Source organism: Beta vulgaris, chromosome 2 (assembly GCF_026745355.1).
Source record: "Beta vulgaris subsp. vulgaris cultivar EL10 chromosome 2, EL10.2, whole genome shotgun sequence".
NCBI lineage: Eukaryota > Viridiplantae > Streptophyta > Magnoliopsida > Caryophyllales > Amaranthaceae > Beta > Beta vulgaris.
This window is the reverse complement of record NC_079203.1, coordinates 4,838,583-4,851,151: the sequence shown is the minus strand read 5'-3', so window position 1 is coordinate 4,851,151 and position 12,569 is coordinate 4,838,583. Positions and strand designations below refer to the sequence as shown.

The 12,569-nt window shown below is 34.1% G+C and overlaps 1 protein-coding gene across 2 annotated transcripts; it reads left to right on the top strand.

The window, feature by feature from the left end:
- The first annotated feature begins 4,554 nt into the window (after window positions 1–4,554).
- LOC104887195 (uncharacterized) lies at window positions 4,555–10,785 on the top strand. 2 transcript variants are annotated; one of them, XR_007270909.2, is made up of 10 exons: window positions 4,555–4,807; window positions 7,298–7,352; window positions 7,902–7,937; window positions 8,023–8,067; window positions 8,409–8,492; window positions 8,840–8,905; window positions 9,011–9,049; window positions 9,176–9,275; window positions 9,740–9,979; window positions 10,231–10,785. XR_007270909.2 is itself a non-coding variant. In XM_010671792.4 (10 exons), exons 1-10 carry the CDS (start codon window positions 4,566–4,568, stop codon window positions 10,240–10,242), a joined length of 840 nt encoding a protein of 279 aa, XP_010670094.3. In that variant the 5' UTR covers window positions 4,558–4,565; the 3' UTR covers window positions 10,243–10,785. The 2 variants fall into 2 exon arrangements, 1 of the variants encoding a protein (XP_010670094.3); XM_010671792.4 differs by having other exon boundaries at window positions 4,558–4,807; window positions 9,740–9,900.
- The last annotated feature ends 1,784 nt before the right edge of the window (window positions 10,786–12,569 follow it).

Here is a 12,569-nt window from a genome sequence, read left to right as displayed (position 1 = left end):
TTCGGTACACCAATTTGTCAAATTAAAAAGACATGCCTGTATCAACTTTCCACCTTAAGCCTCTTTCAAGGGATGAATTTGGAGTAATTTTTTTGCCCAAATGAAAGGGTCTTTTGGTTCGGGTGGCTTGTCTTCGAAAAAATATTGATGTCTAAGATACTTAGTATGTCCATTATTTATTGTCATTGAAGATAACATTCGATTTGAGTTTAGCTAGGAGAGATGGCTTTACGACATCGGTTCCGTGGAGTGTCTTAGAACCTTTTGCTATTCCGTCTACAATCTTTATCTTACGCGACTATATGGATTGGTTGGCTTTTGCGCACATTATTGTTGGAAAAAGTTCATGTTGATGGCATTAATATTTGGAACAACTTTTGGTAGTCTCGCGGTAGACATAGCATATGAGAACATATAGCATATTACAACATGCTTTGAGATATCTTTGAATGAGAACTACTTAGTTGCTCTCGGCGACATTTATAGATAAAGCAAATAGTCTAGGGAAATTAACTATACCAAAAAGGTCTTGGCTCTAACAATTATCGATAAGCTGTTCAATGTGCTTGTTAAAAGGATAGTCATGTTGGCAATTTGCATTATTAGGAACCAAATATATCTTTTGGACTACAACCCCTCTCTCTCTCTGATATCCTCTCAAAACCCTAACCCTAAAACCTCCCAGCTCCCCACCTCTCTATGCTCGCCGAGGGTTGGCATCCCAGCCTCGTCGCCGGGGAGCCTAGCCCCTTTAGCCGTTAGTTTCTTCCCCCGTCGCTCCCTGGACGCACTTCTTATCGTTTTTCTCTTCCGTGTTTTCAACCACATTTCTTCCCGTTGTTGGTTTCCCCCCTCCCCACTCGTGCTATGGTTCCGGTTTGGGCTACCCATCCCCCTCCCCCTAGTGTCATATTTTGGGCCTCCCAACCCATCCCCTTGGTGTCGTGTTTTTGGGCCTCTCAAATCCCTTCCCTGGGTGTCGCGTCTAGGGCCTCCCTACCCCCTCCCCCGGGTGTTGTGTTTTGGGCCTCCCCTACAACCTCCCCATGTTTAGTGGTTCGTCATTCTTAGTTTGGGCTTCCCCTCCCCCTCCCTGGTTAGTGTCACGTAGCTATAGGTTTGGGCTTCCCCTTCCCCTTCCCCGGTTAGTGTTGAGTCTATCCTTCCCTTTCCCTTGTGTTTATATGTCTCTTCCTCTTCCCCTAGTGCTTTGTTGGAAGTGCATCTCTCGTTTCGTTGTTTAATTCTTGGGTGTGTTAGTATGACTTTGTTAGTTGTCTACTCAATTTGCTTGATACTTTTGTTAATTGATGTTAGGTCTAGTTTATTTGATTGGTTAGGGTTTGAATGGCAAGAGGTTTTATGGTTGGGGTTTGCTTTCTCTGATTTTGAAAATCGGATGGTTGTTTGAATCTAACTATGGTTCGATTTCAATCTCGCTTGGTAATGATTTTATCAATCATTGCCTTGACAAAACGATATTTGAAGGCGACTCCCCAATTTGTTAATTGGGTTTAGAGTGCGTCAACTCATTGGAGCTTTTCCTCAAAGGAGAAGCTTGAAATACCCATTCAGCTTGAAATATACACGGGAATGTGACTCTTACGGGACTCCTGATCCAAGAATCCCTTGAAACAACAGGTCACTGGGATTGGTCCTGTTGCGAGTTCCTAATCTCGTGGTTACTTTGTTGCCCCGATTGTGAAATCAGTTCACTCCTCACATGCCTTTCATCAGGTTTCTGGTGTTCGTCATCCACCAGCAGAAGAACTTCATTACAATTATCTAACAACATCGACCTCCAGATCGAGCAGTTTTATCCAAGTTTATGTTATTTCTGTTATTGTAATTGTTATGGAAGAGCGAGTAACACTCAGTTTAGTTTCTTTGTTTCTGTTTGGTTGTATTAGCATTATGCTGTATTTCCGTTTTTTACTTAATGAAAATTTTTCCCGTTGTAAAAAAAAAAAGGGGCAGTCATAGAATTTTTGTTCTGCATTTTGATTTATTCATTTGCAATTTGGCTTGAATATTTCTATTTAGATTTGATACGTTTAGTTCTTTCAACAATTTTGTGTCGAGTTTATGAAAAATAATTACTTATTTAAAATTGATGCATTTTGAAATTGAAAAACGGGTATATTTGTTGGTATCGTGTCTTATATAAAAAAGACAACGTATAAATCCTATGCTCGAAATCATAATGTAAGTCATATTATGTTGTTTTCTGTAGGTTCTCTATATGCTCTAAATAATAACATTAGTAGTGTGAAAAGAACATGCAAATGATCGAGAAAAGTTCATTAAGCTTAAATACAAGTTGAATAATGGAAAGAACATGTCAATACATTGATAAATAGTAAATACAATGAAAAGAGTAAAAGACTAATTAACTTCATGGCTCATGCTTCCATGTACCAATTTGAAATGCAAGAGAAAATGAGAATGTTTTTAGGCATGAATAGAATTCATTCAACATTTACATTATACACTCAAGAATATGATGTAGAGCATACTTAACTTTTTTAGTCATATATTCCTTCTATTTCATAATGTTATTTCCATTTACAGTGCATGCACAAAGCAATGGCCAATGACTATTAGAGCATATTCAATGAGTGAGTCTTAATTGGTTTAGCAAATAGTAAAACTAGATTTAATTGGTTTTACCGTTGGGGAACTTGGTCCTTGGAGCTGGTTGGCCTAGAATTCCAAACCAACAACACCTCGGATGGCGTGCTTGGGATGAGGGAGAAAATGACAAGTGACAAAAAAACTGGGCCCAATTTTTTTTTTTAAAAAAAGGAAATGCTGGAGATGATGATGCGTGAGATGATGCCACGCTTTAGTTTCAGAAAGGAAATGTTGGAGGTGGCGCCACACGGAAAGTAGCAGCAGGGATTTAGGTCCACAGCAGCTGGTTTGCTGCCAACAAATCAGTTGCTGCCACGTAAGCGTGGTTTGAGCAGCAAACCAATTTATTTCTTCCTCCCTCTTTTCAGCGGTAATTTTTTAACATTACAAATTTTGTAACGTTAATAAAAAAAAAACCAGGTTAAAATAAAAAAAATTACAATAACGACTATAAAAAAATTTTATCTATAAATTGAGCCCAAATTACACTATATTTTACCACACCTCTTCCTAATATATTTTTTTCTAATTACTCTCTCCTACCTACTCCTCTTCTAGAATGTATTTGTGTTTTAAATTATCTATGTTTATGTATCAAATTTCATGTATTTGTGTTTTTTAAATTATCTATCTTATGTAATATGTTCGTTTTTTTTAATTTATAATGCCAAGTTAACGTAATTTAATTTAAAGTAAGCTAATTAACACATATTTACTATAATCTCAAGTTAACGCTAATTTAATTTAACGTAAGCTAATTAGCTAATTAGCTTGTAACATAATTTAATTTATCGTAATTAATTTAACGTAAGCTAATTAGCTCGTAATTAATTTAACGTAATCTAATTAGCTTTTATTAATTTAAATCATCTATTTCATATCAAAAAATAAACATTGTAAGTGGTGGAGTTTGGTAAAAGTAGGAGAGAGAAATAGAAAAATCAAGTAAGACCAACCAAACCATTGTGACAAAAAAAAGATGAGTTGGTTGGAGTTTTAGTGGGATGTGATTTGTGAGGGGTAAGAAGGAGGAAAGGAGAGAGAAAAAAAAAACTCAAAGACCAATTAAGACCAACCCACCCATTGTAGATGCTCTTACAAAGTATTGGTAATGGATTGGAGGATTACTTTTTGGAAGGAGAGAAAGCGTCATATTACGGATAACTTGTGAGTTATATGCAAATATTAAATTATTATATACTTATCAAATATAAAATAAATTAGAAATTGGAAGAACTCTATAATATACTATTATAAACGGAAAAGTGAGAAAAGTATTACAAAACAGAAAGAATACACACTTGTTCTTTTATGATATTTTTATGTTAAAATTTTAAAATATTCAAAATTCATTCCTAAATCTTAATTATTCTTTCTTTTTAACTTTTTTCGAATTTTTAGAAGATCTTATATTTTAAATATTTTTTATTAAAAAAAATCTTCTAAGCATTTAATAAGTACATACTCTCTCTTATTATTATAAAGTACATAACGGTTTAAGAGCAACTCCAATGGTGCAAAAAAAGGACTTGCTAGCAATTTTGCAAAATACTTAGCAAGTTGCTTAACCATTGGAGCACAAAATGGAGTTTTGCTTTGCTAAGCAAATTGGCTTTATAGAGCAAATTGGCTTAGCCAAAATGTTGGGTCCCACCCAACAAATAGCTTCTCAATAAATGATATTTTATATATTAAATAAAAGGAAAAAGTGATTGTGGGACCTACCTAAGCAACAAAATAATTTAGCTAAACCACTAAAGGGAGGTTGGCTAAAGATAGAGTTAGCTAAGGAAAATAATGTGGCATCTTTAACCAAGTATTGTTTTAGCTAACCATTGAAATTGCTCTAAGTACCGTGAACAATAACCAATCTACATACTCTCTCTTTTCAACCAATTTATTTAATAAAGTACATAACGGTAGTAGAAGATATGAGTTCCAAAAGTAGAGTGGATATGATGGCAGCAGGCAGTATTGGGCTATGTTTTTGTCCTCCCAATCCCAAGTTTGGGAGTTCACAATCACATCCATCAAAATCTTCATCTCTTTCACCAAAAAAATCTTCATCTCAAATCAAAGCTTCATCTTCATGCAATTCTCTCTCTTCTCCACTTATTAAAACCCTTTCTGACATCCATACCTCTGGTGTCATAGCTTGCCTTCGTGCTCCTAGGTACTTCTTATAATGCTTTTTTCACTCTTTTATTATTTTGCCATCTATAATAATCGCTAAAATAATTCATGCACGCATCGCGTGCAAAGAAGGCTAGTGCTTATTATTATAAGTAGTTTCCTGGGAATTATTGTGTTTGTAAACTCTAATTCTGGAAATTGTAGAATTAAATTCTATCTCCATTTCATATGTTCGTGGTTATGGTCGTCCATCCACTGGCCCCCACTATTATCTTTGTCTACGTACATGTTCGTTACTGTTTATTACCACTTTAAAGTATGGGTGGTATGAAAATTTGTGAATAAAAGCAGCATGGTCTCACAAATTAATAGAATAAACTAGTATTTGGGTTTGGGCGTTGATCCGGGTTGATATTATGTTTCCGAACTTATATGCATCTTTTTTGCATTCCCACTAAAATATATTGGAAAACTCAACATTTGAAAGGTACAAATATAATAATGTGGACACTTAAATCATAATTAAAAGTTGATTGAGATAGTAATCTCTATTATATAAGCCAAGGGAGGAGGTGTGGTGTCCTCTTTTGAATTGACTAAAATACCCTTAATGATCTAATTAATAGAATGAAAAAAATTACAAAAGCAAATCATTTAAAAATTCTCATTCCAACTTGCCATTTAAAACAAGTTTAAAATAGTATATGCATCAAATACTTCAATCAAAAATTAAATGGACAAAATATTTATACCTTATAAAAAAAAGATGGCATACATAACGTGCACATGAAAAGTCTAAACATTCACTACCTTTGATACTCTTTAATTCAGTTAAACCAACTCATTATTTTTGTTTTTTCTGTTCAATATTCATTCACAAAAAATTAATGTTAACAATAACTCACAATCTTTTTATTTTTTTACATTAGCGAATTAATATATCTAAATTCATCTAACTGTTGAATTTTTTACATTTAAGTTTAATCATAAATAAAGTACGAATGAAGTATCTAATAGAATAACAAATTTTGAAATTAACGCACGCATCGCGTGCATATGAAGGCTAGTTGTGTCATGTATAATAGCAAGAGGTTACGGGTTCAAATTTTGTTGCAAGCTAATTTTACTTTTGTTAATCGACACGACTTATGTATACATTGGACAATTCTACTAGAATAATAGAAATGTAATGTGACGTGTATACATTGTCATGCATCGTCTCTACTACCATTATTTATTCTCGCCTACCAACTGGCCGTAAGAATTTCAATATTGAATATGTAATATACTGAGCAGAGCAGACAGTCCAATTGTTGTGTTCAAAGAACTCCACCAGTTCTTGGAAGAAATCACAGAAGTAATTTTATGACGAATTAATTTTTTGACAAACGTTTGTATATATAAAATAAATTGTGTTAATTATAAACTTATAACCAACCACAATCAGCACTCTGCCAAAATTGTGAAGCATCACATCCAAAATAGTTGCACTTGCATTTGCACCCTTTGGGACTTGAGTGTAAGGTGACTTTTAATACCCTCCATTCTATATGATTTGACCACTTTACTAAGTATATTTTCTCATTCCATATTGTCTAATCATATTTGTGCTATAATTTTTTCTTATAGATATCACTGCTGTAATTACTTGTCAAGTTTAAAGACTAGTATATTAGGCGCCATTTTTCTTAAAAACATATGCATATATTTGAATTAGGAATACTAGTCTTAAGGGATTTGCATTCTTGTTTAGAAGAGTTGGCTGAAATCATTGTGCTCCAGAACCAATCAACTTATACCTCTTTCTGCTCCATTCTTTCCCTTAAATGTTCCCTTCTCATCTATGATAGAAAACTAAAAACTATTTCATAATATGCAGCCTAGCCCTTAGCTAATTGGTGGTATATCTTGTATGGATAATGGCGAAGCTTCAAATTGCATAAATGTAGATTGGTTATTGTTCACGGTCATTATCAAATTTAAGTAGCTTTTTGACGAGGAATGGTGAAGACAGCTGAGTTTCTTGGCAAAGGCATTAGTTTAGGGAGTTCAAGTCTTGAAAGATTTCTGATGTGTGCACACTTTTCTTTGCGTCTTTGATCGTACCTTAGGCATGATCAATAGGGAAAATGTGTTATTTTCTTCATTTTTCGCTTCCCCCAAATGAAACATTAGTATGAGATAATGCAATGAGAACGATTGGATACCAAGTATCTTGTCCCATTTTGTCTTTCTTTGGATGTACAAGAGTCAGTGTTCACTAATTCGCTAAATCCATATACTGTGATCTGAAAAGGCCGAAAGGGGGGATAGTTACATTCAAGTCGTATACTTTTGGGCTCATTTAACAACATTAGGTAGTAAATTTACCCATTTTTTCATCACTAATTAAGTAACACTAAGTAGAGTTTAAGAAGTTCACTTATAAAATATTTGCTCTTCAATTGTGAAGGCCCTTCTTTAGACTGAGCTGATATTTGATAAATCCCTCTAGCATAAAATGGAGGCTTATACTTATTCAATATATTAGTGCAGAGCTAGCGCTTGGGGCTGCACGAGCTGCACTACGTGGTGGCATCAAAGTTGTGAGTGCTTTTGCTTTTGGCTTAGAAGTTAAATTATATTGCTAAGTGACTTTTTTTTTCCTAATGGACATAGGTATGTCATTATGTTCAGAAATTATTTTAACGGCTTACTACATGCATGAACATACTTTGCTTGCTGTCCTTGGTTTACATATGTCTTGAGTTCCTATCTAATCCTCTTACATGCTTGAGGGGGAATTATAAAGAAAACAGTTTCCCATGTGATTTTCTGGAAATTTGCTTTCAGCATTTCCTCCTGTTTATCACTTGTGGTTTCTTAATGCATCAAATGCATTCTTCAATTTTGCACAGAATGCCTTCCTATAAAAGTTTCTCTCACGGAGCAAGAAGTGGGTGATTTCCTGTATAAACTGAAAGACTGTCTGACTACTTATTTTGCTTTTCTGCTAATGCTTACTTTATTTGAGCCTGATAACTAGACTATTCCAAATGCTTCGGACTCTCATCTCCCTTTACTGAACTACACTATGACTTTTGTCCTCAGTAACTTCTTGCTTTTCTGACACGTTTCTTTTCCTGATGTTGTAGTTGGAGGTTGTGATGTCCACTCCAGGTGTGTTTGAGGTTGTTCTGTTGAATTGCTTCTGGCAGTCTTTAGTTTTGCTTGCCAATTGCCTTCATTCTCATTGCTCTTGCCTCTATATTGTAGGTTTTGCACCAGCTTGTGCTGGAAAATCCGACTATGACTTTAGGAGTAAGATTATCTTTCCTTGATAACTTGTTTCGTTTCTTTCAGCCTCCTTCATCAATTTCTTTTAGGATGTTTCTGTATGATGCAATCGAGAAGCCTTTATAAATTGACATGTAAGCATTAGACATTGATTGACTCGACTTATATTAACTTTTACCATGTGCATGTCATGTTTCTAATCGAAATGTCAATGTTCTCTTTGGGTTGCGTTTCAGGAAATACTGATTAACAAAGTGAATTCTAATAGACTTTTGGGGACTCTTTATATGCAAGATAATTATCTTCTTAATGATAGACTTATGACAGGTAAGCTGTGTAATAATTGTAATTAGTCTGTGTTTTAGGTAGGAACCGTTCTAAATACTCAAGATGCTAGAATTGCAATGAAGGTTGGTGCTAAGTTCCTCATGAGTCCTGCAATGATCAAGGTATTCCTTGGAAAATCTTAGTGCTTTTTTTCTAGCTAGAAGACATTTCATGAAGCTACTGTGGTCTGTACTTTCTTGTTTCTTTGATCAACCTTAATCTTTTGCCAGTAAGAGATCATCACTTTATGTACATTGTACTTCAATCTGTTTGTAACTTATTTACCTTTTTGTTTTTGTACTTTAACCTGTTCGTGACTTATTTACCTTTTTGGTCTGCAGTAGACTCGTAGCCTGTAAAAGTTGAAGTCGATACATGATTGTATAAATTTGTTTTCATCTTTTTTTCTACAAAAAAGGGTTAATAGGAATTATTTCTTGAGGTAAAATCAGCTGACCTCTATCTTCAGGATGTACTTGCTGACGTCCAAGATCATGAAGTGTTATACATACCTGGTGTCATGACTCCAACAGAAGTAATGTTTCATTCCTCTTTTCCTGTCTCCATTTGTTCCCTAACAGTTCTTCCTAATTCCTAACACGCACACTTCAAATATGATTCTTTTCTTTTTTATTTGCAGATATTGTCTGCTTATCATGCTGGTGCAAAGCTTGTAAAGGTGGGATTTATCAGATTTCTTCTTCAAATTTGAAAATGTGGTATCCCTGTCATTCTTAATATATTCATTAATAATGATTGAGGCCGGACAGTCACATAACCTATGCTGTGTTCTTGACGTGATTAGGTTTATCCCGTCTCTGCACTAGGTGGTGTTGAGTATATGTCAGCACTTAAGAAGCCTTTTCATCACATCCCAATGGTTGCTTCTCAAGGAATTAAATTGGGTAACCAGCTAAAATTAAGCTATATTATCTTATTGCTGCTTTAATGTTCTGCAGAGATAAGAAGATGCTCTTTTTATGCAGCATTTGAAACTAAAACTTGAATTAGAACATGATAGTTTTGTGATAACATATAACACCAATCTTGGGACTCCAACCATCATCTTAAGCTTTTGGTTGGGATGGTCCTATGACATTATGCTTCCTGTCTGGCTGTCACAGTTCGTGCTCATTGCTCATTGCTTATTTGACAACAAATGCTAATGTTCATATGCTGTGTTGGGATTTTCTCCCGAGATCCTAGATAAGTTACTATTATTTGGTGTTTTTAAAAAAGGATGAAGTAGAAAAGTTGGTAGTGGAATTGGGCGGGTGTGTTTTAGAAAATTATGTGACGTCTTGTTGCTCGTAGTTTTCTTATCTTCTTGCCATTGTGTTTGATTGTTATTTTCCCAAACATGTTGAAGGTCTAGTAGCAGAATTCATCACTCGAGGAGCATCGGCAGTAGTATTGTCAGATGCCATTTTTCCTAAAGAAGCAATTGCTCAAGGAGACTTTGACACTATATCTGAACGAGCGGAGCTTGCAGCTTCAACTGCCATTGAAGCTATAAAACAGCTTGAACTGGTATGAGATTAATAACCAGTTTGCCTTGCCTAGTTCTTCCCCTCTTTCCGCTGAACAGGTTTCCCTGTTCATCTCTAAGGTGAAGTGCCTAAATATTACAAATAAGCTATGACAAAAATTTAAAAAAACTTCCAATACATGTCTTTATTTTGTCAAATATTATTGCTGATAGCTGGGAATTATACACTTTTTCCAACTTTTTCTGTGGGAATTCAACTAACGATCTCATGTATCGCAATATCCTAGTTTTTGAGGGATTTAATCTTATTAAGATTTACACATTTCTTAAGCTAATTGTAACTATGACACTATGTTGTAATGCTAATGCAGGTTAAACAGTAGCAGCTTTTAACATCAAACTTGCACCCACATATGACTTGGTTGCTGTAGTGAACTCTTGCTATATTGACATTTAACAAGTAACTAAGTCAGCAGCAGAACTAGCAGTCAGTTCAGGGTTCTTTTGGCTCTCAACTTTTCTGAAGCCCTCGGGCCTCGGAACCGAGTAATTACAAGTAGGCTTCAATTCTGGGCAAAGCACATAGGGCTTCAATTCTTTTGAAGGTCTTATGTCACATATGTAGTAGGTCAAAAGATGGTCGGAACTTTTATTACTCCTATCTCTTAGTATAGTGATTCTTAGTCACTATAATACACATTACACAATGTTAGATCCTTTTTCATTTCTTCAGTTTTAGGGTAAGGATAATTTATTTGTCAAGGATGAGGATCGAACCCCTGTTATAGGGATGGAAGGAGGGTCTTACAATCATTAGGTCCTTGATCCTCACACAATGTTAGTTACTTGGGATTTGGGAACATTTTATGTATCTTTGTATCTCTTACAACTGTTGATATTTCTCCTTAATTTTCATATTATTCATATATGGCATTAGTCGTTAGGTGAATTTGTTACTTGATTCACCTTTAGTAATAGATACTAGAATTTTTTGCACGCGATGCGTGCTTAAATTTTTTTTCAAAACAGAAACTCGATTTTCTTCGGCATAAGAGTCAAAATTTGAACATTAGACATACAAAGTATAATTGTTTTTAGTTGCAAAATTTGATTGGTTTAGTTTCTGTCACTTAAGTCTTTCACCATTTTTTTTGTTTGTTTTTTTTTTTTTTTTTTTTTTACTTTTCAAAGTTAATTCTATGAACAAAATAGAAATTTTATTGAATTTATTTATGATTTCTAATATTATAATTTTTTAGTTGATTTTTGAATTAAGTACAATACTTCATAAATTGTAAAGAAAGTAGGCACTTTGATTTCAAGTCAATTTTTTCATATGTTGTAGTTTGTAAGTGAATTTATAAGTTTTATAAAGTTTCCTCATTTTAGTGATTTGCATAACGTAAATTATGCAATTTTATGATTTTAGTTGACTTGTGAGTGATTGTTATAATTATATTTTTGATATTTTTGTTTGAAGCCCCCTTTGATTTGTAAGTGACTTTGTAATTTAGAATGGAAAGGGAGTAACATAGTCTCTTCATTCGGGGACACCATAACTTCCCCCTTCCCTTATATAATAGAGATATGTTGTACTTTAATTCTTGAATGATATTTTACATAAATCTTTTTACCTTGATAATTAATCGCTATTATATGATAGAAAAAAATAGGTACAAATTAAATATATGTAAAAGTTTCATTATATATAGGAAACACTATAAAAAAATAAAAAATAAAAAAATTCCTTGTCTAACTTCTAAATTCTGATTCTCACCACAAATACACCTCTATTTTTTATCATGACCCACCATTAATTGTGAATGGTTCTTGAGAATAGTGATTTGTAAGTAAATTTTTGTAAATGTTTTTGTATGTATTGACGTTCTAGGTTATTAGCTAGTTTTAGTTTGTATGTTAATTTTAAGTTTTAATAAAGTTTTCTGATTATTTGAGTGATTTGCGTGATTTTCTCAATTGTATGGGTGATTTGTAAAGTTTCTTCTTTTAAGTGAGTGTTGTAAATTAATTTTCGGTAGTTTTCTTTGAGTGTTGATTTTTGATTTTGACATTCCTTTTGTAATTTAGAAAGGGAAGGGGGCAAAATAGGCATTTCAAAAGAGGACACCATTGCTCCCCCTTCCCTTATATAATAGAGATAAAAAGAAAGTATATAAGTATATATGTAACCTATGGCACTACATTGCCATCCTTATCCTTGTCTTCCTTATATTGCTCAGGTATGAAGGTTTCATCACTAGCTTCATCCTCTTCTTCATCCTCATAGTAATCGATGAACTTTCTCTGAATCTTAGACCTTCTAATAGGTATGGTGTCTTCGTCCTCTTCAGGTTCAGTTTCATACCTGAAACATGCATCATAAATATCCTCCCTAGTAGTACCTCTAGCACAATCCATTTCTATGATGACTTCATCATCCCTAGCAAATTCTTTCCTCAAAATACAACGCATTGTCCAATGCATGTCTTCATACTCTCTATGGTCAATTGGTGCACTAAAGTCGTCGGCTTCATCGTCAGTCAGAACGATGGGGTTAAAATAATTGCCTAGATTAGCAGTCATATTCGTAGAGCTACAACACAATAAACCAGAAGGTTTAGCACTCTTTCTAACGTGTTCCCACAAATAACAAGAGGTAAACAAAAACAAAGGCATGTAAATATACACTTTGCAGGCAAGAATTATAAAC